Source organism: Atractosteus spatula, chromosome 3, assembly GCF_055471065.1.
Source record: "Atractosteus spatula isolate fAtrSpa1 chromosome 3, fAtrSpa1.hap1, whole genome shotgun sequence".
NCBI lineage: Eukaryota > Metazoa > Chordata > Actinopteri > Semionotiformes > Lepisosteidae > Atractosteus > Atractosteus spatula.
The window spans coordinates 33,371,758-33,398,679 of NC_142708.1; the positions used below are offsets into that span (position 1 = coordinate 33,371,758).

General features: G+C 37.3%; 1 protein-coding gene across 1 annotated transcript; it reads right to left on the reverse strand.

The window, feature by feature from the left end:
- Positions 1-291: 291 nt before the first annotated feature.
- rgmb (repulsive guidance molecule BMP co-receptor b) lies at positions 292-26,195 on the reverse strand. Its single transcript, XM_088911276.1, has 3 exons — positions 25,645-26,195; positions 16,829-17,346; positions 292-5,023 (listed from the first exon to the last, which is right to left on the reverse strand). Exons 1-3 carry the CDS (start codon positions 25,754-25,756, stop codon positions 4,319-4,321), a joined length of 1,335 nt encoding a protein of 444 aa, XP_088767402.1. The 5' UTR covers positions 25,757-26,195; the 3' UTR covers positions 292-4,318.
- Positions 26,196-26,922: the final 727 nt, after the last annotated feature.

Below are 26,922 nucleotides of genomic sequence, written 5' to 3' on the forward strand. Positions count from 1 at the left end.
GTGCTATCTGCATGGCATTTGTATGTTCTCCTTGGCCTCCAAGTGCTCTTGTTTCTTCCCACAGTCCAAAGACATATTTGCAGCTTAACTGGCTTCTAGGAAAATTGTCCCTGGTGTGAGTGTGTCTATGTGTCTGCTCCGCTGTGGAATGACGTTCAGTCCAGGGTGTCGGATGCAATTAGAAAATGGACTGATAGTGTGTACTTGGAAAACGTGGCAAAATTATTTACATGTATCTTAGTATGTAATAGAAATTAACAAAGACTTTATAAAAAAATGGAAATTACAACATTGCTTGTTTGTTATTTATTGTTTTAAATAAAACACTCGAACACTTTTTACTGCAACCAGTAAAATAGTAAAACACTGAAGTAACAACTGTGGTCCACTAGGTGGGAGTACAATCACATCTGAAATAGGTTCCAACAGCAAGAATAAGGAGCTTTAACTTCTTCCTCTAACAGGACACCATGTTTATAAATAATTTAAGTATTTACACATTGAGCAGTCACGCTTTTCACAAAACAGATAACGGATATCTATACGCCACATTAAAAAAATAGAAATAAAAATGCTGACAAAGTGAAACACAAGACGAAGGTTTACTTTCGCAGTAAATTGCACTGAAATCAGAGGACCTCTACTGCCAGCCATTTTCTGTTCAGCTCCCAGTGTTCCATTTAAGTAAAAAAAGTTGCACAGATTACTATGCTTGTCACAGTATGGTAGCAGCGCTTTGGCTGTGGCAGTAGTACCAAGTATTTGCAAATAACCAATGTACAGTAGCAAGTGTCAAGGGATAATTGAGGGGGGATTGTGTTACATAGCGCATTTCTGGTTCTGCCTTGTGGCATTTGATGTATATTTTAAATTTAAATGCTCCATTACCTGAAGCAGCAGGCCAAGAAGCTGAAAGCCGGACATTAATTGATAGATAAATCTAACATAATGCAATTTCACAGAATTCTACCTTCTCCCTGCCCAAGGCAAATGGATTTCAGTGTCAGCAAAGGTTTAAATAAAATTAGATTTTCATGGGTCTAAAACACATGGCGCATTCTAGTGAAGCATATTTTGTTTGCAAGAGGGAAGTGTTCTTTTTTTCAACATTTCAATCACTCTACCACAAATATCAAGAAGAAATTGCAAAAATATATGCAGAATTCAGTCAAAGGTTTTAAAAAAGGCTGCCGTTAACTAATTCAAAGAGCACATTTCACCAGACAGTTGCTTTATAATTTAAAACTTCTAAAAGGTTAAACAGCAAAGGCTTTGCGATAAAATACACGTCTTACTGTGTGGTCTTTTCAAAAGAAGGATGATATTTTTACAGAATTAAGTGAAGATACCTTTTCAAAAATCAAAGTACGACTGTCATAGATTACTGAAACACAAATACATGGAGAAAAAAGTAGGTTGAAACATATGGCATGACTGGATATAAAACAGATGGAGCAGAAAAGCAGAGCATAATTTTGTGTTTTTTGGAATACACTTAATAAATATTTGTTTAAAAAACTCACCATAAAAACTACACAGTACAAATACCTGCTTGGTCATAGACAAAGATTATTTCTTTTAAAAAGTGCTTTGGTTATAAATGAAAAGAAAAAAGAAAGCAGAGAAATGAGGTTTAAAAGCACTTCAGCTACCAGTCCAAACAATAAAAGAGAGTCACAAGGCTTCTCTTGAATCAAAAGATACATTTTCACATTATTCTACTGCCAAATTACCTGTACACTTCAAACTCATTAATATCTCAACTGAGTCTGCTGGCGTAGATTGAGTGCTCTGGAGTGCAGTGTGTTGTCTTTTTTTAAGATCATTTCTGACAATGAGAAGTGGAGGACACATTGTGAAAGCACAAAATCTATACAGTGTACTTGTTTTAACAAATACACAGGAGCAGTTCATATTAACTATCAACACATTCTCTCCTACTACTCTCCATTGTACAAATCCTCCATTACACAAATGTTAATGCAAGGAATGTGCAACTTAGAAGGATCCATGTAAAAGAAGACCTTTTCCCTCAAGCATGAAATCAACTAAGCAATTAACATTTTATTGATGAATGGCTCCTTTCCTTCTTAATTTGTTATGATCAGAATGCAGTTTTGCCAGTATGCTTATTGTCTAAATTAATGCTGAATCTTTAAGATAAAAAGTGTAAAAACAATTTTCTGGCAAGAGAATGACTTCTCTGGCAACACAGACATAAGAGTTCAAATATATCTGTATTTAAAGAATGAATGAATATCAATTAGTGACCTTGACTATACATTTTCTGTTTTTCCTTACAATACCTGCCATGAAATCAAACAGGCAGGCAAGTATTTGTAGGACATTACTTGGGCTTGTTTTCCAAAATAAGCATCAGAGGCATGAAATAAATTAAAGCTAGTATTGAACATGATTCAAGATTTGTATTCCTCAGCAGTGATTTGATATCTATGTAGAACGTCTGGACATAATACATAAGATAATATGTACCTCTGTCCTTCAAACACCAATTGCTACTAATACCTAAACTGCAAAGTGTAGCTGTTTCATTCCAACTCATACTAGGGATCTGAGCACAAAGACAAATAATCTTTGAATTACTTTGTACATCCCCTACAAATAAAAGGATCATATAAACCAGGGCTTGGTAGAGAAGGCAATCATATGCTCAAGCCAGTAATGTAACGTACTGTCCAGCACTGTAAGTGTGGGTGGTTAGCCACCCTCAGGACCTTTCTTTCCCAATGTTTCCCACTGTGTTACACAGCTTTCCCGCCCCACTGCCTGCCTTGCAGCTGTCCCTGGGCTGGTTGTGTATGTGGGGGGTGTTCACATCCTCAAGAGCAGGGTGCCACAGCTCCAGCTAAGAAGGCTTCTCCCAAAGAACATATGTAACACTTTGTGCACCAAACAAGGACTGAACAAAACAGGTTCAATGCTGGGTGTCTTCTAGGTTGCCACAAACATGTTTCACAATTGTCCTGTATTTGTCATTTTATAACCACTCAATCTGGAAAACTCAACTGATTTTGTAAGGTCTTGGTTCACAGCAATGGCTCCTGTACTGGTCAGAGAGACTTAAGAAGGGCAGGCTCAGGTCTCTGACCCACCCACTTATCAGAGCTGTTCATCACTCCACACTACCTGAGGATCTGGCAACGAATGGAGCAGCAGCACATCTCTTACTGACATTACTGGAAGTTGGAAGTTGGAGAAATTGCTGTCTTCTAAAAAGCCGATAACCCTAACTCTGTAATCTGAACTCTAGCCCTGGTGGTGCACTGACAAATTTGCACCATTGCTTATAGAGTGTCCCTGTCACAGTTAACTAGTTAGTGAAACAAGGACAAACTCTCAATGTCTGGATCATAGAACTCAACTACGAGTTCTGAATGAGCTCCTTTACTGGCTGAGCCACTTGGGAGCCGCAGACATCTAACATAATACTTGATTCTGCAGACCTTTGCTTAGCAATCAAGACAGGATGCTGCACAAAATGAAATGGGTGGAACTACCAATAGAAGCATCATAATTATGTTTTTTTATTTACCAGCTGTGGGGAGGTAATATGATGGTATTTGCCTGTAGATTATTTCCTAAACATTAATTTTTAATCTGTTTTGTACATTTACAAAATAACTCCAACCGATTTATACGTTTGATTCCATTATTCTAATACACAGAGGCTAATTACCATGAACATTCAATTATCATACTGAACGTTAAGCAAAATGAACATCGGATTAAAACCAAAGCTTCAAGCCCGAATTATGATGCTTATCCAGCTCCTCCGCTGTTCCCCAAAATATTATGCAATTTTTGTAAGCGCTCCTAAATATTACGTAATTATGAGCTATCAGGCTGAAGGATGGTAGTAGTTACAGACAGCCCTACTAAAAGCATTACAAACTCACAAAGGCGCTGAATTAAAACAAAACAAAAAAAACTTCGGACCCCAAGTACTGTAAGTCAAAAAGTTGACAATCATAATGAGACTCATCTCTAACTATAGGGAACACTGTTGTATGTCAGCAAAATATAAAATAAAGTGCTTCGGTTAAAAAAGCCTCATTTTCGAGGTACCAAAATAAAAAAAAAGAAAAACAACTACATCCAGCGTTCCTGAAAATAAAAATTTACACAATATGTACAATCAGGAGTGTTCTTTTTTTTCTTTTAGGGTTCAATATCCCTTCATATACACAGTATATACATATATACCTTTTTTGTTTTTTTTATTTTTTTATGTTTCATCAATATATTATGACAATATATATTTAATTTTTTTTTTTAGTTCATGACCAAAAACGTGATCCTACAAAAACACAGCAAGGAGAAAGCAGATGAGGAGTGTCAGGCGGAGGAGAGGAGCTTGAGGAGTCAAAGAGGGGCCGGCGTTGCCTTCCCTGGGGAAAATGTGCCAGCGCTCCTTCTGAGGGTGAAGCGCCTCGAGATCCCGGAGGGCGCTGTAGGCGGCCGAGGTGAAATTGGCGTCTCCCGTGGTGAGGAGGTCAAAGACGCAGGAGTGGAAGTAGATGTCCTTCACCTCAAGTTGCTCCTGACACTTGGCTGTGGCGCTCTCCAGAGAGAAGCCTCCGCGTGGCTGTAGGGGGAGGCTGTGCTGCTGCAGCTGCTGCTGCTGTTGGTGGCTGGGCTGGTGCAGGCCCAGGACAGGCAGAGGGAGGTACCCACCCTCGTCGATGCGCTCTGCCGTGGGGCAGCCGTTCATGCACAGCTGCAGGTCCTGGGTCTCGTCGTAGGCCAAAGCCAGCTCCTCGGGCATGCGCACAGCCAGGGTCAGGTATCGGCCCACTTGCCGAACAATGACAGAGGCCCCGATGTAGTTCGCCTCGATCTCCACGTGCCGCCCGGCGGCCTTCTCCACAATCCACAGACTCCTGGTGTCACTGTCACCCCCACTCATCGTGCCGTCCACAAAGGCAGAGGGAAGGTCATCTGTCACGGCCTGGTACACTTTCTGATCAGTGCAGTCTTGGTAAGGTTTGAAGATGATGGTTATCTGAAAACACAAAGAGAAGATCACGCTTTTTTTTTTACGGCCCTCTTAAGTTAATTTGACTAGGGTGTTGTTTTTTAAAAAACAGTTAGGCTATGAGATGGTATTGCAACAGGGGAAGTACTAACAGGGCCCTGGCTCAATTCCAGACCCAGAGAGCTATCTGTGTGGAGTTTGTATGTTCTTCCCATGTTTGTGTGATTTTTCTCCAAGTGTCCTGGTTTCTTCTCACAGTCCAAAGTAATACTGGTATGTTAAATGGCTTCTAGGAAATTTGGCCCTTGGTGTGAGTATGTGCGAGTCTGTGTGTGCCCTGCGATGGACTGATGTCTTGTTCATGTGTACCCCACACTGAGCCCATTACTTGCTGGGATGGGCTCTGGCTCCCCAGTGACCCTGAATTATTATCATATGGAACGCTCTGACCTAGTATTTGTTCAGACTATTCCAATTGTTTTCAGACTATATTTTTTTATTACCAATTAATGAAAACAGTCAATTGTCCTGCGGGTTAAACCATCCATTTGGGGTGACATTTTTGTAAAGCATGACATTCAAATGAGAAATTACTATGCTACTATTTTGGGCTAAATTATTCTTAAGGAAAGTGTCCCTGTAGTGAAAAAACTAAATTGGAGATTGGCGTTAAAGCATCCTGCAAGTCCTGAATCCAAAATAAAAAGGGACAAAAGCTCAAATGTTTGCCAACCTTCTGTTGAAGAATTTCACAAATAATGTTGAAGAGTTTGATATACAAAAAGGTTTAAAAAGCTGCTGTGGTTTCTTTTTTAATATTACTAATCCTTTTCTTAACTAGTAAGACAACAAGTTAAAAGCAGGATAAAGTCAAAATAGCTCTATATTTCACCCAAGAAGGATGCCCCAACTCTATCTAAATAAAGAGATTTTCATGATTTAATCCATTGAATTAACCAAATCCTGCAGGAGGACCAACATGAATTAATCCTTTTTTTTTTCTATAGAATCACAATGGAATTCCATTTCTTTTCACAAATGTCATGAGTTATTGCATGTTTAAAAAAACAAACATTCATTTGCTTGCATGTAGGCAACCACTCCTCAAGCCACAGCTCTGAGTTCCTTAATAAGAGCAAAAACAAACTATAGATTTTCACATTCCGATGCTACACAACATGTAAATTAAGGTAAGCAGTGGTACTCAGGACATAACACAGTTAAAGCAAAATATGTTATGCTTAGATCCATGCATACATCCATTTTCGAATCCCTTATCCAATTCAGGGTCTCGGGGGAGCCAGGGCCTATCCTAGCAAGCAACAGGCACAAGACAGGCTACACCCTGGACAAGATGCCAGTTCATCACATGAAAAACAGACACAACCAGACGCGCGCGTGCACACACACACCAAAACCAAGTTTCCCAGAAGCAAGTTAACTTACTAATATGTCTTTGGACTGTAGGAGGAAACTGGAGCACATGGAGGAAACCTACACAACCATGGGACAACACACAAACAGCACACAGGCAACACCCCAGGTCCAGAACTGAACCCAGCCCCTCAGTGCTGCAAGGCAGCAATGTTAACCTTTGTACCACCATGCTGCCAGTTATGCTTAGATAACATGGTCAAACCAGCTATTCATCCTCAAGAGTCTAAAACTATGACCTATCCTCATGGGACTTAATGCCAGTAGGCGGCTGAGAAGAGTGGTATTCTCTAAATAGTGGCAATGTCTGAATAGCAGTCTTTGTCTCAATGACACTAAATGAAAAATTGCATGTAACAACCTATTAGAACCCAGAAATCAGCAGCACTTGGCTAAACAGGATATGCTAATAATTATGCACAGTAATGACTAACAGCAAGCCCTCACAAGTCAGTAGGTCAAAGCTGAAAGTGTTCTCACCAGTTCACCCCCTTCATTAAAGCAGGGTCAATCAGTGGCAGTTCAACAAGCCAATGTCACCACACGTTCCAGACTTGAATGAAAATGTTAATGATAAAGTGATTTCATGGAAACACCTGAGTAGTCAATTCAGATGAGTCTTTATATCAAACTGAGGGTAACACCCCCTTTTCAGTTTTGAATAAACAAACAGCTTAGAATACAACCATCAACATTTACAGTCAGAAAATTTAAAAAAATCTACTTTGGTTATAGAAACTAAAAATCACTTTAATACAATCACAAAGTATAGGTTATGAGGTTAAATAGAGGTTCAACATATCAAAGTTATTTTTTTGCAGTGCCAATTGGTATTAAAAAGATGTGTGCACAGGTAGTATTGAAAAGATTTGCTCACAAGGAAATCATAATATTGATCACCTGATCATCTGATCTCTCATCTCAATCTTCCTGAGATATAAACAATTATACAGGGAAAAAAATCATTTTGATGGGCATAATCGCACTTGCATGATACATCACGTTCCAGTTAGGGCAAGGAAAGTAATTTTTTAATAATGTTTGGAACTGTGAACAAGTGTTATGACAGATTTTGTCATGTGGTTCAACTGGTGATGGTTTCAAATATTCCCTGTGATTTGAGTCAGATAGTCGTATGGCTCACAAATCTTGATCTCAGGCAAGCTCATTAGACTCCTCGCCCTCCAAAAACATTCGGCAACAACTCCCATCCTAGACGTCCCAGACATTTTCAAATGTATTTACCTCTTTACCTACACCAACATATTTACTTCACACCAATTATTGTATAACCTAAGTAAAAATAAAGGTTTGTCCTGTGTTTGTCCTGACATGTACAGGATATGCGAAAACAGACATTTCCATTTACCTCAAGACAAACACACAAAGCACATATACTGTATGTGAACATAATGATCATATACTGTATGCTCATAATAATCATGATTAAATAAGCCAAGTTTTTTTCTTTCTTTTTCAGGTTTGCACTGTTCATGAACTTCACCCATACATTACTGTGAGCACGAGGCCATACAGTGATTACTTCCACATGTGTGATTGCTTCAGGTGTTTCACGTGTTTGTAAATTGATGATTTAATTGGTGTTTTTAAAAGCCACTGGACTGGGGGATTCCACGATAAAAGGCCACCACTAATATATGTTGCATTCCTTCTACAGTCAGCTATAGATAGAACATTGAGGAGTCATTATCACCACCTGGGACTTCAGTTTATCTCTTTTCACAGGAAATATCTGGAGAGAGAAAATGGTATATGGTGCAGCACAGGAGTTGATGAAATACAGGGTTTGGATGGGACATGTGAAATGTAATTTTCTCCTGTTTAGGAACACAATCAAATGACACAACTAAAAAAATCACAACAAAAAATAATGCAGAAATAGGAGTGGTACCTAAAGTAGCACTCAATGCCTAACAGTTTAGCCATCAAAATATGTATTCTAATTTCTATATATTCCAGAAATATATATCCAGAATTTGCGTTCTGTACTCTAATTTATATAAAATGTGTCTTAAGGCTGTACTGCTGCCTGCCATGAAACCTCCCACCCCCATGTAACTGTTTTTCAGGAATAGATTGAAATCTCAAAATGAAGTTTTATCTAGTGTGAGATTAATTTCATGATTCCTTTTTGTGTAAAACAGCTTGATACTCTCGGTGCCACATCTCATTAAAATTGTACAGCTAAATAAATTCTTTTATTGATGCACGGAGTCTCTGATGATGGAAATTAAACTATGCTTGTGTTGATGTGATTTTTACGTGCTATGAGTAACATTCTGTCTGTCTGTAAAGTTGGTAGCTGTATTATACTTGCCTCAAACACCGTGGGCTTTGAGAAGCACCACGTGTATTGTCAAGTGCTGCACAATAGTGTACTCCACAGTATAACCAGTCATTGCAGGAAGTACTGGAGGTCGACTGCTCAAATTTCAGAATTTGAAACTGCTTTGACTAACACTATGACAAATTTTAATCACCAGATTTACATGCTGCAGCAGCTGACACAGGAACATCTAAAAATCGAAAAGTAGCTGTTTTGTTAAAAATGAGGTACACTGCTCAGAAACTGTCCCAAAGGATACATGTCACTGTTAAGAGCACAGCCGGCATCAATTAATCCTCATTATTCAATCTCCTCTTCCTTCACTATTTAAACCCTCCATTCACTCGTAGTCCTCACTCGGTATTAGCAATCTATCCGCCTCCTGAGCTTGCATCGTCCTCTACCTCTGACCACTGATATGAAGACCCATCTAGCCTTGGACTTCTCGACAATCCTTTTGTCCCGCCCCTTTTCGGACTCGTTTGCCTCGCTGATCTCTCAACCCGGCCACGACCTCGCTTGGAACTACTGATAACTCCGCTGCCGCGGCCTTCACGGACTCGAAAGCCATTGGACTCTCTTAGAGACCTGCATGGGGTTCATAATAACTCGCTCGCAACAGTCACAAACTGCGTTTATAATGGTGAAGCAAAGCCCAATGCCTGTAGTGACATATTTTGCATGACCATTTATACAAGTGGCCAACAGAAACTTTTTTCTAAGGACGCAAAGCTTCTTTAAGGTGGATAGAATTGTTTTAACACTTTTTTGTAAATCTCTCAGAGTTGTCACATATTGTTTTATCTGTTGGTTTAGCAGCATCAGCACTAGAAACTGTTAATAGGTTGTTAATTAGTGAATAGAAGCAGATAATCATCCATACGTTTTCTCACTGTTTCTTCTAATTCAGGGTCTCTGCCGCCCAGTAGACAATCAGAATATTAGCAAAGAGTTATAAAGCAGGCCAACAGCACTACCAGCACCGTTCCTGTGTGAACCTGCATTACTCCTATTTGGGAAGATGCCTCTGTGCTCCAAGGTGCAAGGATAATAGATACAGGAAACTTTTATTCCCTCTGCAATGTCATTTTTGAATAATGTAAAATAATTATGTCTTATTTTATTACAGTTTTTTATAGGAGTGTTTGACCTGACCTCCTCGTTAGTGATGGTTGTTATGTTGTATTGTTGTGCTGGACTCTTCCATAAAACAAACTTTCCCTTAGGGACCATAATAAAAGTTTTTATGTAACTGAACTGCATTGCATTGTTAGCATGTTCAGCCGACTCTTATCAATGACAGGACTCTTTCCGATTCTGTATGGAATATCCTTAGACTCAAACCTCTCTTACTTCTCGAAGAATTTCACCAGCTGTTGCCTTTGTTAGATTGTACCAAACCATGTGATCATCAGAGCTACCTTTATATAAATTTTAGAGGTAATAGTGTTCTTTAACATTGCTCATTTTGATAGAATTTGTGGTTTAAAATGGTCAGGTTCAGTAAATTTCTGTTTTGCTTATGCTGTTCACATTTGCCACTATGTTTTAGGATTTATCAATGCCACATTACGGTCAGAATTGTCCACTTTCAAGTTAGCACAATCTTCTTAAAACATCATTATAACCAGTAACCTAATCAGCATATGTAATGTCAGTTTGGTACCCTACAAGAAATTCTTAATACAGAGTCAACATTTGCATTTTTAATGGTAATAGTATCCTGCATTTACAAGATCACACAAAGCTTTTTTTTGTAAATTAATGTATGTCCTCTCTACAAAACAAAACACTGAGATTACAACAATTACGAAACATCCCTAAAATTAACTCAGTTACAACTCCTGAACTACAGGAACTTTAGAAGAGTTTATTTAGTTTAGTTTATTAGAAATTATTTTTATACCTTCTATCCCAATCAAAACCTACCAGTACCTTTAACCTTTCATGACTACCATTCATGAAGATAATGTGGCACAAGTAAGCCTATTAGTAATTCTTGCACATAGGATCTCATTGCAAGTTTCTGTATATTAAAAATACACTGAAATTGATCATTTTCTATTTTTAATGAAATATGAAATATCCTGGTTCAGAGTTTTTTTTTCCATATTCCAAACTCTGGATTATTCCAAATTTATGTTATACATCAATTTCCCTACGGGATTAATAAAGTATTATCTATCTATCTTATACGAGAAGATTTACAATTGGGAGGAGACCATTTAGCCCAGTTTTTTCAGCCTGTCAGTGCAGGATATTCTTTAACAGTATCTGGATGCTCTTACCAGAACTGATTCCAGAAGAGCAATATATTTTCTTTCCAAAACTGTACACAATATTCTGAGTGAGGCTTTACTAGTCCATAGTACAATTTTAACATCCCTTGATTTGAATTTAAACTGCTAACTATACATCCTAACATTTTGTTTGCCATGTGTATTGCTTACTCAGATTGAAGATATCAATGATGTCAACATACAGTAAATACCAGCCTTTATCATAAGTAGCCTCTTCTAACTCAGTATTCTTTAGTTTTTATTTTTATTAGATGCATGCAAAACCCTGCACTTCTCTACATCATGTGCCATCTGCCAGGTGTTTTCGAGTCTTGAATTCTATCAACATCTTATTTAATTTCATTTGCTACTTCTACCATGTTTATAATTCTCCTATTTTGATATCATCTGCAAATTTGACTAGTTTACTAACTATAGCAGAATGTAGATCAAAATACAAACTAGGAAGATCAGTGGTCCTATTACAGATCCCTGTGCTACTCCGCTAATTACATCACCCCAATGTGACCATTCACTCCTTATCTCTGTGTATTCTCCATTGTCTATGTATTAACCAATTCTTAATCTAAATGCTTGTATTTTCCTTAAGGCCCACTACCTGTATTTTGGTAATTAATCTTTTATGAAGAATGTGATTGAAAACCTTCTGAAAATCTAAATGTACCATATCATATCTAAAATACCTGATACTACATAGTTACTTGTTCAAAGACCTCCTAACAAGTGTGTCAGTCAAAACCTACCCTTTCCGGATCAGTGTTGACCATTTCCTAGTATTTAGTTCCGATAATTGCTTCCATAACTTTAGATGCAATAGAAGTCAGACAAAATATAATATATATTGGTATATAATTACTTTGTCAGTTTTATTACCCTTCTTGTTAACAATTTTCTAGCCTGTAAATACTACCCTAAATATTATTGAATATGTGACAAATCGGTAATAGTCAGTGAAACATTCAGTTATTTTTTATATATTTTTATGAGAATATGAAAACAGTTTTTTTTTCTAAAACCAACTGTAAAAAATACAAACATTTTTAAAAAGTGTTTTGCATACTGTGCCTAACACTACACACTCTACAGGATACATTATATAAATGTTAATCATTAGGGGAAAAAGTTCAGGAATGAAAGTTTACTTTTACAGAAGCCCTAGTACAATTGTTATCTGCACATTTATGGTAAACTTAAACCTCCACACTGCCTTTAGGAGCAGAATCTACAGCCTTTTACTTCTGCCTTCTTCCGCTTGTACCTATATGCACCTGGTCAAAGTCAAAATGAGTTTATCTGATCTAAGCCTAAGTGTTAAAACCTTTCATCTTGGGAACAAAACATTAATTGTTTTCTGTTTTATCTTTAACCCTTACAACACAATACCTACTCAAACAGGTTGAAAGATATACTGTAGATTAGCTTACTGCATGCAAATATCTCAGGGTTACTTTTATTACTGGGAATTGTTTTTATAGTTAACTAAAAGAAGCTTTGCTGTAAAGCTTTCCTAAAACGTCCCAGCCGAAAACAAAAAAGAGTCAAGGCCGAGAATGTGCTGCACAATTGTAAAAGCACTGGGAGTACAGTGGGGAAGGCAACTTAAACACAAACGTAGTTGGTAACTTTCTTTTAAAAGTATTATCAGGTCAGTTTAAAACAAAACAAAACAAACAAAAAAAAATAGAAGAATGAGAATAATAAAGAATTCTCAATGTTTCATTAGTTCTACATATAAGGCCAAATTTACTGTACTGACATAGTAGCAGTCTTACATCCTCAGCCTGCCGTGGGAGAGATTTCCAACTGTGGCTGATGGCACTGTATGTGACTGGAAACAGATGGGACCACTAAAATGTTGCTCTTGGTGATATGCAATAGGCAGACTGACAAAGTCAATTTTTAAAATGTGGTTGACACAATAGCAGAGCCTCAGTCCTGGGGAGGGGGGTGCCAAGCTGTTAAAAACAGTAATAGGATTTTTTATTTCTTTTGTTATCTGAACTGGCAAGAATTCATGGTCAATCCTCTCAGTTACTGTGGCATTTACTCTGTGAGCCAGGACGTTACACAACACTTCGATCCTGAGAACAGTGAAAGGCGAGCGAGAAACAAGTTAGGAAATTAATCCACCTCATCACCTGCAATGATAAAAGCCTGCCCACTCTGACTGCAGCGAAGGTTAAAGAACTGCACAACAGAGTAAAGTGAAACCAAGCAATTATTCCAGCAAAAGTGAACATTGCTGAGGAAACTGTAGCTTTAACTTGAAACAAAATCTGAGCTTGACTGTAGAACATTATTGGAAAATAAAATTTAAAAAATGCTGTAATGGCTGCTTTGCAGCACACTGGCAATTTGCCTGCCTAAATCTGGCATCCTGTGGCAGTGTATAAGCTGATTGAGGAGCAATGCAGCAATTAAACATCAGCAAAAAAATCAAGCACTTCTATTTTAATTTTCCATAAGCAAACTCTGCTAAGCAAAGGGGTTTGTTACATCAATATATGTAGTGTAAGAAGAAAATGGCTTACTTCTAAGGATATATATATATAATGTTATGTATGCTTTAAATCATTGTTATTATTAACCATTTTTCATGTTACAGTACAAAGTCCTTCAATAGCATATATTCTAGCATATCAGCAGCATGTCCATGTCCTACAAATTCAAAGACGCATTCATGTTTATTTAAAGATACGATGTGCATGACATGATTAGAACAGAAACGAAAACACAGAAGCTGACATTGATGATTGTTTAAAAATGCAATGACTAAAAATGTGACTATTCAATGTTTAAAAGAACTGCAAATACATCCATCCATTTTCTAATCACTTTTATCCAATACAGGGTCACTGGGAGCTGGAGCCTATCCCTGCAAGTAACAGGCTGAAGGCAGGATACATCCTGGACTGGACGCCAGTCCATCGCTGGGCAGACACAGACACGTGCACATACATACCAGGATTAGTTTTCCCAGAGGTCGCATACCCTACCAGTATGTCTTTGGACAATGGTGGGAAACCAGAGGACCCACAGGAAACCTATGTGAACATGGGGAGAATATACAAACTCCACACAAATAGCACCCCAGGAATTAAACAAAGGGCCCCAGTGTTGTGAAGCAGCAATGCTAACCACTGTGCCACTGACTGCCTCTAACAGCAAATAAATAAGAAAATGAAAAATCAGAAAAAGAAATACAGCTTTAATGATGGATTAGGCAAGGCTTCTCTTTCTGCACAAATTTCATCACTCAGAAAATTCAGATGGTTTTGTTGTCCTCCATCTTGAAGCCTAAGAGGAGTCAGTAATTTTGTATTTTTGATTCAAGTTGTCTAATATACCAATTCCAACCCGCTTCAATTTTTAAAAAATGAATAATACTTCAAACATGACCATACCCTAGTAAAAGTGAAACAAAGAATTCCAAAGAAACTGAGCACTTGTTAAGGAAGATCAGTTCATATTGCAGACACTGGAAAAAAATACTTTAATAGACCTTCTCTTGTTATCTGATAATAATTGTATAATTGTTTCCATAGATGGTTAATGGAAAAAATAATGTCTTCTTGGTATTTACAATTTACAGCAGTATTTTCCAGAAGTTATTAATTTTCAATCAATTTGTAACCAGTTGGAGAACAAAAGCATATCCTTAAATTTACAGAATATCTTTAAAGTGGATTTTAACCAGATAAGTGGATCAGCAAAAAGAGGTAAATTCCCAACGAGCTGTGTTACATTAAATACTGTATTATCTTCCCTTGTCTTTTTAAAAGACTAAACAAATAAGACATGTTAATTGGATTAATGCAATTCCACACCAGGGGTGAAAAAGCTCTGTGTATATTCTACTACAAAGTTAAAAAATTCATACATTTCCTGTCCATATATCAATTCAGACTCTGTTTATCAAAGCACTCTAAATGGAAATGACTCTCTCTCCAAACTTTCAGAGCGCTCTCCAAAAGCCAAGTTACAGTTCTCTCACTGCAGATTGCCGAGAGACAGTCTTGAGTGCTTGGTCTTTAGTCTGGCTGTGTGAAATGTTTGGATTGGATTTATAATACAGCATTCTAAGGACGGTATTCAGTCAGTCCTTAAAGTGCTTTTCAAAGGTTAATATATGATTTCTTAATGATCCTTATTTTGAAACTACATATCCTGTGTGCATAATAATCTTTCCATACACGAGTAGTAGGAAGTAGGTTATACACAGTACTGTTGCACTTGGCATAATGAGGGGGTTCCTTAAAAGTTAGCACACTAAGTAATGAATGAGTGCAGTCTGAATAGAAATGTGACAGACATTAGTGTCTGGACCACTTAGAAAGTCTATTAGATCTAAGCCTGGAGACCCTGATGTGTTTTTGAGCTGCACTCCGTTAAGGAAACTGCCAAGAAACACCAGGTATTTCTTTTCAATTCCAGAGTATATAGTATGTATGCAACTTAATGTATACAGAAAAGCTTAAAGACATTCCATAAAATAATTCTAAACATTTTTTAGCATGTCTGCCACAAAATGAACCACATGACAGGATTATATATACAAATCCCCCTAAAAAAGAAAAGTAATCTAAATATATTTCTTGGTTAGGAATGCTGCATGATTAATAGTTAAGATTTGCCATTCTTGCTAAATATACAAATTAGGCACGTTATTAGTCTCCACTCAACATAGGCCTTTTTTTCAGAACCTTATGGCAAAGTGTCAACAGTTCCTTCACTCTTATAGAAGGAAATTCTACAGAACAAAAAGTTACTTCAATGATGCAATTAAAACATGAAGTTACAACATAACACATCAGAAACAGCATTGTTGAGTTATATGCAGGCTGCAGGACTTATTCCAGAGAATTTAACACTGATTAAAAAAAAGAGCCTCTCTGCCAGCACTCCCTGAGCGCTTAGAATATACACACAGGGAATGGACTCTTGGAGATTTAACCACAGAAAAGCGATAGTTAACCAGGCATGAGTTTCAAGAAAAGCATTATCCACCGATGGCAATCTGGAGGTTTTTCAATGCTCCGTTACCCCTGAAACCAAACAGTTACTGTAAGGATATTGAACAGGTGCTCTAGTACAATCATGAAATCTGCTTACCTATTCTCACTCATGACCTGGATAGATTCCAACAGGATAAGTGGGCAAGGAGAACCTACTACCCAGCAGCTATTCCTGTTAAGTCTTTCCAGTTCTGAAGATTGAGTGTTAAAAACATATTAGGACATCTGATTTAATACAGATGGTTGAGCTCCCAGACCAGAACATACTACTATACTTCCTCTACCTTGAAACCAACCCAAACTATTTCCTACATACTGTATGAAAGCCCCCAACCTTTTACTCCAAAGCTGCCGGGATACGGTCGTCGGTTTCACCTTGCACTGCTAAAGACCAATGTGGAACATGTCCACATGGGTCAAACTCTGAAATGTTTTTAAAGATGTGTCAGGTATGAGGCTTGAAGGCAGGATCCAAAAAGACCAAGAAGTGCATCCATATCCAAGTCTTATGTGAAGAAGGTGCTTCAAAGTCAACATGAATATGAAGATCAAGCTGGACCAAAACCAACATACTGTAAAGCATTAATAATGACAGGCAAGCATTAAACTCATACAGAAGCCTACAGATGTGTTCAACAGAAAGTCAAAGAGGTGTCACATTATATCTTGGGTTTTGCATTAATTTATTACAGAAAGGCACTGAATGCATACAAGTCTGCACAACAAACCTGCCTACCTTATTAGTTGCTGTAGCGCTGGAACCGGGCACTACTGGAACATTGGTTACTTGCACTGACAAGTAGTTGTTGTCGATCAGGGGCCAGGCACCCTCTACCTTGCAGGTCTGGAAGTGGTCCTTGAAAGTCCTGAGGTGGGGATCTCCAAATAAGCCACAGAAGAGGTAGGTGGGCTGAGCGTGCTCCCTAGCCTGGAGGTCCCTGCTGTTGCCATGGTGGCGGCTGTGATAGTTGCAGGGCTCGGCAGCGGTTTCCGGGTGGGTGGAGGAGGTAGGCCCGTCCTTGGAGCAGTTGCGCTGGCTCATGAGATCGCTGATGCCCAGCATAGCGGAGTGAAAGACAAGGTTGCCACGGCAGCTCTTGGAGGTGCGGTGGGTGCAAGCGGAGTAGGCCCGCAGCGCCTTGCAGAACTCGGTGTCGAAGCCATCCAGGGAGGGGCTAAGATGGGACGTGAGGGACACAAAGTCTGTTGTACACTTCTGGATTCGACATTGAGGGGTTTGCACTTGGCAGTCTCCTGGAAAAAAAACCCAACAATAATAAAAATATAACCTACGTCAACAATACTGTACAGTACATTGCCACAGTATGCCAGAGAATAGAATGAGATAAACTACAATGAAATCTAAAACTTAACGGTCAGGCCACTTTTGCTATTTTTCAGTAGAGCAGAGCAGTATTTGTATTTTAGCATGCTGCATTTGTGTACAGTTTCAAAAAGTAATTAAATGTCTACCTTTCAATCAGTTTTTCATTACTTTAAGACACCGGCATTTTAATCATTCATATTTCACCTCAAGATTGTGAAATAGTGCAAATAACATGAACACATAAGTAATGATATGGTAGCTTTGAAAGCTTTATTACAGCACTCTACAGATAAGAAAATCTTCACCACAATCAAAACACACCTTTCCAGAAAAAAAAACTACTCTTTAGAAAGCTGAATCTATTTTTGCTGGCAGTTTTTTATTATTTAGACAAACATCATTTTGACAAGGAGAACTGTTACAGCCCATCATGTTTACCAGGTCATGTCAGCCAGTGTGTGAAGTTCCCTTTAATCTTGGTAACAAGCTATAAAACCTAAATTAAGTTGCAGTCATTGGAAAAAGAAGGAATGAATAAGCATAAGCCGCTGATAAAGCCCAATAAAATCTAAATGTAAATAAAGCAAACAGTAGCATGAGTTTCAAAAAGCTTGAGTTATATTTGAACAGTTAAAAGGGGAATGACAACTGTCTATGTAAAAATACTGCACTATATCAATGCTATTTAAGTTGGGTTTATTTCCTTACACTTATAACAATGTCCAAATCAAAGTCATAAATGTGTAACATCTCCTTACTTAAATGAGTATACTTGCCTTGTTCAATGTAAATCTACAGCTTGTTCAATGTCAACAGCCTATTTTTTTATTTTGCATTTTACTTTCATAGCATATTGCAGCTCCATTAAACTCAAATTCTTTGGGGTCAGCAATCAATTTAGGGAAAAATTGAGTTTTAATGTAGCGTGTGTGGTAGACGTATTAAACAACACCGATTAGATGCATTAAATTATCTGGTTGGCTCTGGTCAACAACTCCTAAATGATCATTTTGAGGCACTAGAAGCAGGCACCCAATTTTCACAACTAAAAAGCTATTTGTATAAACATTTTAGAACATAAGTTTACAAATAAGAGAAGACATTTAGTTTGTTTGGTAGCTGATTGATCGAAGGGTCTTACCCAAACAATTTCTGAAAGATGCCAAGTTATACATTATAAGGTATAATAGGTTCTGCGCATCAAAAGTTAATAACCTTTATAACTTAAGTTATAGTCTACCATGATAGGCCTATTATAAAAGTATAAAAGTCACAGGCTAGCACCATGTAGAAGGAAATAAGCTGTACATCAGTGATGCAAACTTCCACTAGGTCGCGGTCTTAATGGATTGTGTTCCATTACTCTCATAGAATCTCGTAAAGAACATGTCTGACTATCTTGTAAAAAAGGTACAAGTGATGAGTAGCATCAGGATAAGTGTTGTCCTGTTGGAATGTTGTCATGCAGGATGATCCCACAAGAGGGGTAGCAAGTGAGATCCAGGGAGATGATTACTTACAGCATAGTGCAGCCAGGTTGCATTAATTATTAGAAGTGGAGCTCTGTAACGAGTAGATGCTCTTGAACATACTACCACACCTGGCCCCCCAACTGATATTGGCAAAGTGCTGCAACTTGTGGCCCATGTATGATAGAATGTGTTGGCTTTAATGTCTTGCCATGTTGTAAATTGCTGTGCATTTTTTAGACTTACTCCACCCTCCAACATACTAGTTGCCTACATTGTTCTCTTCATTAGCATGAAATTTTGGTTTTCTATATTTTTCTGTCTTTATTGTCACCATTCATAATCTGTGCACATAGAATCCTCTTTGAGACTAATTAGGTGCTAATTAACAGTCAATGTAACAGTCAAAGTCACTTGAGTGTATGACATCCAAAACATTTAATCAATATACAAAATCACTAAACATTATTTTACAGGAACCATCTATGTACATTGAAAATAAGAACACATTTATGCACAATATATATTTTGCAAGTTCTACAATTAATGCACTTATCCAAATGCTGAAATGAGACCATTAAACAAAAAACATGTTCCTCCTCTGTTTTTGCATGCGTCTGCAGTATGTCTAACAAGGATAAATGATGCATCGACTGTTGCATCCCATTCATGTCAAATAGGTTATTTTTTTAAAAGGTCTGGGCCTTTTCCAAGCGATGAAAGTATTCACTCATCCCATCTTTCTTCCTTTACTTTAAATACTTTGGTGCATACTTCTCTAATTAAATTTTCAATTAAATGAGCTTAAAAGAGAAATTGAAGATACAGAAAGCACAGATATACTCACAGGCCCAAACTCTGCTAAACTAAGAACTCACAACAGGTTACTGGTGATACAATAACAGTATAAAATAATAACATTGGCATAAATTACATTAGAAAGGTTGACGATTAAGATAACCCACACAAAGGATGATGTTTAGTTACAAATAATGTAATAATTGTAAACAATAGTTCTTCATATAAAAAAGTATTTTTTTGCTTACTTATTGCTAATCAATAAAAAGGACATCTGCACTGTAGTCAAACTACATTACAACTCTACAGCTACAAATCAAAAGATGTCAAACACTTGACTGAGGCTACACCAATTACATATTTCTATTTGTTGTGTACTAAAAATACATAGACAGTTGAACTAGTGTAAGACAGTTAGCTGCCAATAAATCATACCGTACAAGAAATGAGTCAGAAAGAGCATATTTGATTATTAGTTCATTTGCTAAGCATATCCTACATTCTGTGTGCACTTCATCGAGCGCTTGTCACTGGATTTTCAACTGATCCTTTATACAGCTGAAGGAAAGGCTGAGGTTTACTGCAATGAAGCCCTGTACTTAATGTCTTTTACTCCTTTTTTTATTCTATAGTTGCCTTGACACTGGTAGCATGACATAAATAACCAGACCTTAAAATATAATGCTCATGCTCCCTGGCTCACAAATGCAATTTTATACTTTAACACCACTGTGACATTACTGTAATTCCTAATAATTTTGCTGAAAACCATGCGAAAGGTTCAAATTATCTACTACAACTTGAAAGGAGGCTTAACCAAAGTGTTTATATTGTGTATTTCTATAGGCCTTTTTCTGTCTTTTCTTAATCAAAATACAGTGACTACACTCTGAAGAATTTGCAGTTTCATCATTAAACTGTAAAGCTGGAACATTAAAATTCAAACATGACAACTAAGACCACTTACTGCATTTTGCTGCTGACAGACCCACTCAGTAAAATTAATATGCAAAATTATACAGTCTAACTCTTCCCATAAATGTGTGAGATGTACTGCAACGATGATGTATTTTACATGAGCAGGGATTGTTACCGATAAAAGAATCTCAGTAGGATTTAATGTATTTGTAACCAAAGCCAAGTTTGGAAACCATGCTCGTAGCCTTATCAGAGACTGCAGCAGAACAGAGAAGCTTTTAATGAAGGTAAAGTGCTCTTCCATTCCATCCGCCCCAATATCTGTAGCATACTCATTCGCTTATGGACTTCTAATGCAGTTACACCAATACCAGAGCCAAGTTTCAAATTAAATATGTTTTGCAATCAATAGCATTTCTATCATTATTTGAACTGTTTACTGTGGCACGCCCCCTTTCTGGCTACAATCTACGATTTGTTTTATATAACCCTGACTGTATCGCACTATTACATATCAGTTTAAATTATCAAATTAACACTAACTTTCAAAGGGAAATTCACTTTTTTTCCCCAACAAAAAAAATCAAAGGTATTGTCTTGCCAGATGGTGGCAGTAGAACTTCATAATTTGTGTCAAAACCTAATTTTACATTTAAATTTCTACTAAACCACATGTCAAAGTAGAAATGTTAAGCCGCAGAAAATTATTTTATTCTTTTCAATTAGACTGGGTACCATAACATGAGAAGAACACTGTGAGTAATAAAAATTAAGTCAAAAACTATGTTTGAACAGTGCAGATTTATCCTGTTTCCGTGTATATGATGATAAAGATCTCCATATCACTAACTATTGTATGTTTTCTGTAAATTATTATTAAATATTGCACATTTTAAGCAAACTGTTTAACATTCTGCAATCCACTGTGAGACTCCAACACTACTGAGAAATGATGAGCGGCCAGTCTCCTGCTACTCCAAACAAATGGATATGTAGCCCAGCTAAAATATGCCTCTGACAAGTGGCAACCAGAATTAAAATGAGGAGCCAAGCTAGAAATGTAGTGATGATAGTGGAAAGAAGAGCAAAATAATCTGTGATTGTGAGAAACATTGCTTGCCAATGTTACAACCCTGATTTCGGAGAACAGGAACTTCTGATTGACATGTTGAAAGGTTTTTAGTATATTGATAAAAAAATACATTAATTTACAGCCTGAAATAAATCATGACTGTCATGATTCAACAAGCAAACACTTTAAGAGCCAATAAGCATTTTTATATCATGTTTTGCAAGTTCTATGAAACACTCAGACCTCACTGCCCCTTTAGTGAGGTCTCAAAAAGCAGAACAAACAGGAAACGGATATGAATTTATCACCTGAATCTAGAAACACACGGCTCCAATATGTATATACACACTGCTGTATCTACTAAAAAAATGTAATGGAATAAGACTTAAGAAATCAATTGTGTTCCAAAGTTAATGTATATAACAGGAATTATCCAGTACAAAATGAAGAAAAAAAATAGAAAAGATTTGTATTTCCTAATATACTATAAATATTCATTCTTTTATGTTAATATATTTTTGCAATAAAACAGAGAAAAGGGCTGTATTGAACAGAACACAGGAAAAGAAACTATTTAAATTTACCACCAAAAACATGTCTTGGGCTACTGACCTACTGGAGATGTCATTCAGATGAGAAACCTTGTAAAATCCAGCCCCCCAGTTTCGTGGTTGTTAAAATTCACTCCTTGAAAAGGCACAGGGATTGTTGACCCCCTGTGCCCTGGCCAAATTCCACATCTTGAAATTTCACTTCTGCAACAGTGACTGGGCCCCTTTGAAAAAGCTCAAAGGGCTACCCTGTGTAAATACCTTCAGCAACCTAATTGCATTAAGGGTGTGCTCTATGCACAGACCAGACCTCTTTTTTCTCCAAAGTAGGAACCACATGTTAGCTGAGCAGAAAAAGAAAGAAGTGTTGCTTGTTTGCATTTTGTCTCAGAGTTAGTTAGCTCAATTTTATTAGCCACCAAGAACTTTACTTATATACAAAAACATATTTGTCTACCCTCTTCTAATTGAAGAAGGCTCAAGTTAGTATTTAAGCTTTTTTTTTCCAGTTTCTGGGATTTCACAAAAAGAACTTTTTTTCCCCCAGTATAAAGACCGAGACAATCACAGTGAATCTTGTTCTCCAGAACTACTCCAGAAGTGTTTGTTTATATGTTTTGTTTGTTTACATAGTCCATTGGCAAACCATGGCATTTTGTCTTGGAGAATATTTCAAGATTCAATCAATAAAACAAAACACTCAAAGCCTTTTCTAGGATGTTTTTATGCTTTAGGGGAGTGTTTTTCAATAAATCTTAAATAAATACATAATCAGGTTTTCAAATGCAGGGTGTAAAAACAACATTTCTATTAGAAACATGAGTTTCATTCAATGTTTTTTTTTTCATTTTCAGAAAATAAAACCAGTTAGGAGTTAGATCACGACAGAAATAAACTACTTAATAAACAAAAGATTTTAACACAGCATGTTTTGTAAAAGCAAACAGCTTGTAGTGTGATAAGGACATGGAAATATTTATTTCTCCCTGTGAACACCTTTCTTGTTACGTTGTTACTGCTTTCTGCTAGAATATTTACATAGGACATTTGAGACTGACTTGTCACTGAGCCCCTACAGATGAAAAGCTCAGAAATATCCTCTTGTAATTTTGATTTCATTGAGTGGTCTTCTGAAACGTTCGTGACAGCAGCTGAATAATCAACAACCAAACTGGTGTTTAAAAACAAGAAGATACACTGATGGAAACTAATCCAAACTACCCTTAATGTACGCGACCCATGATTAACAGCTCTTCATGTCAGCTGCGTCTGGGAATATGCTACATTTCTGTACTTCCTTATGTAACCAATATCCCTCCAGTTCTATCTCTGCTAAAGCAATACATGATTTTAAAAACAAAAAATACATTACGTTTAATGGACTACAGTAATAGCCTAGCTGTCCAAACGGAGAGATCAAGTGATATGGTACTGCAATTCACATTTCTATTTCCATCTACATTAACCGGTTTAATCGTGGGTTTATTAAATTAAGAATACCAGTGACGCACGTACATTCACTGAATTCTAAAAGAAAATCTCAGGTATTGTAAAAAAAAAACACAAATTACAACAGCCTTTAATTAACTTATCACGCTATCACGAATGAAAAACATACACCTAAGCATTTAAATATGCAAGACAAATCGTTTTTGAATCGGCACAAAACGCAAAGCACAATGATGAGAATCATTTCAAAAACTTAGAACAATACAACAAAAGATTAAGACAAAAGACAATCATACAACACATCAATCACTTTCAATTACTTTCTTGGTAATGGTCTATGCACACCCCACTGGGAATGAGAATTTAATGCTTAACTTAAATGCTAACATCCAAAAGAGTTACTCGAAAAAAGTCTATACTGAAATGAAGAGCTCACAAAACCCTGTATATATAAGGGTAGGTTTTTGGAACAAAAAAACAACTCAGGGCACTAATAAATATACCATATGACAATTAAATATATCGAAAAATATATTTAATAAAAATTTTATTTAATCGGGTACTGAATGCTAAATTTGGAAACAGATATAACCCTCTGCCACTTATGTACATTTTAAAATGTTATTGTTAGTGTATGTCAGTTGCACTGCGTTTCATATTAAGTATCCCTCTAACTTTCTAGAATAGGTTAACCTGCTTTTTGTGTAGAAACTATCAATAGAGATTACGTCCAGCCGCCGGAGACCATGTTAAATTAATTATGAAGGTGTGACCGTTCTATGGACACCCAGCAGCATTCCATCTCCATTAATTTATAATGGCAACGCACACTCGGTATGGTCAGGACACCCAAAGTGTAGCAGTTGTCACAGAGCCAAGTAAAAACAGGGCACCAAATGTGTAGAAATAACAGGCTCCTATTCACAAGCCAACGCGACCTCAGAAGGGTCGTTTCAAACAGTTTAATAGAGCACTACACTTACAATGGTCTTTACTACCATTTGGAATTCACTTGGAAAGAATACACAAGCTCATCTATCTATATATATATTTAAAAAGGGTGTTTCATGCGCAAGAAGAACGAAAATTAAAAGTTGAATTTGATATTTCTCATTTTGACAAAACGATTCTAATATTTTAAAGGCTGCAGACTGCAACAGCGTATGGCAAGCTGCACATTATCCTTAAATCAATCCAAATTAAAATAAAGGTAACTACATATCACTGAATTCATTACTTATATGCATTCAGTGTCCGGATTCACAACTAGTGGGGAAACCACTTAAAAGGCAGAATAATCATACACATGTAAAATACAGTAAGTAAAGTTTAAAATACATTTTAAAAAGTATTAGAGAAATTAGCTGGTACCGTTTGCATTTAAGAATCTGTTTAAAGGACGTTTACACGAGAAACGGAAACAAGCACTCTTGATTTTTTAACCTTAGAAATCCGAGATAAATCCTTTAATTTTAAGTACACTGCGTAGAAAAATGCGACTATAAAAAGTGACATAAATGCAAATTACCATGATATATTTTGTTAAAAAATCCAGTTTTTACAGTACAATACTAAGTTTATTTTATATAAGTTTATATTATATAACGTATACTAACGCTTCAAAATACATATGGAAAACAATCCAATTTATCTCTGTAAACAGGTTAACTGCAAGGAAGCCCAATTAAACTAAGATAATATACCAAATGAAACATGCATACGTTTCTATATTTGTATATTACATTTTTATTATTAATGGCTATAGTAGTTGTCAATCATTCACCTTGTAAATTGCAAAATCATGCCAAAGAAACGCTTTACATTAAACTGCAAGTCCATCCCACGTAATCGTACGCGCTGTACTAATACCAAAAGTTAAAGAACAAACTAGCTAAAGCGATGAAGATAAACATATAAGGGGAATAATTCCCATCAGAAACACTTTAAAAGAATAATAAAACAAGTTACCTATGTAGACCCTGGAAGCGAGAGCGATCAGGACCAGCAGAGAGAGAAGAGGAGATGGTAGGAGGAGGCGATCAGCCCCGGGGTAGTAAAATCTGGCTTTCCCCATACCCATCCATCCAGGTCGCGGTAGTGAGGGACTCAAATACTCCACGGGAGGAACAGAGGTGGACTTGCGGCAATGCCGGGAAATCGGGCCTCTGCTCTCCCCTTTCCCACTGCGCTCCAGACGCCTCGATCGCGCAACTGCATTAAAAACGGATGGGAAAAGAAAATGTGTGAAAGTACAGCATATGCAGAGCAGCACTAAAAAAAAAAGTGGAGAGAAAATTCCAATCGGTCACACTTCTCGTCCGAACACCTGCAGGACACCAGTTCGCTAGCTTTTTTGGCTGCTATCTGACTGACTGTGCCACTCGTCACGGCTGCGATCAATCTCAGCTCTACACTAACCCCAGACACGCACACAGCACATCTCTCTCTCACACACACACGCTCGGAAAATCCACCCCCCTTTTCCGAGTGATCAATCGCAAATCAACCAAACCCTGGCCGGCACTTGAACGGAACACCCGCCCCGCACAAGCACACAGGCACCGCCCCAACAGCGGCTGGAAGGGATCCCGAGGGAGCCCGCTCGCCTGCGGGGTAGACTTGTTCAACCATCGGGGGGAAAAAGACCCCTTTTAACCCTCGAGGCTCGATTTAACTATGACCCCCCCCCCAAGATGGTTACATGTGCATTTTTATACGAATTCTGAATTGTAGTGTGTTTTACAACATTGGAACAATGAGAACTTTATTTACTGGTATCACAGTCTTACGGAAATTCCTGGGGTATTTTTGTGGTGTTTTTAAGGAACTCCTGGTGAAGCCAATCTCGAATATGGTCCGGAGAAGATAATGTAACGCATACGGCCGAACCCCGAAGCGTTACAATAATATAGAATATTATCTTAGTTGTCAGCCAAGTTAGGTGTTTCTTAAGACAACAAAAAGCTTGAGCAAGGAACAGGAATTGCTGTAAATCGACGTTCATACCGCTTGTTTATCAGCAGTACAAGATCAGGGGTTTGAGGCCCCCTCTGAACATCTACTGTATATGGAACTTGTCCTGTTCAAAACTTTGCAGAATGAATACATTAATGTCAGGTTGGGGTAAACAGTATACCCTATGGCAGTGTTCAGTTCTCTACATACAATGTAAGTTTTTTATTGTTGGTTTAAAACAAATCTTACAGAAAATAAATATCCATTCAGTCTTAAAAGTATACAATCTAT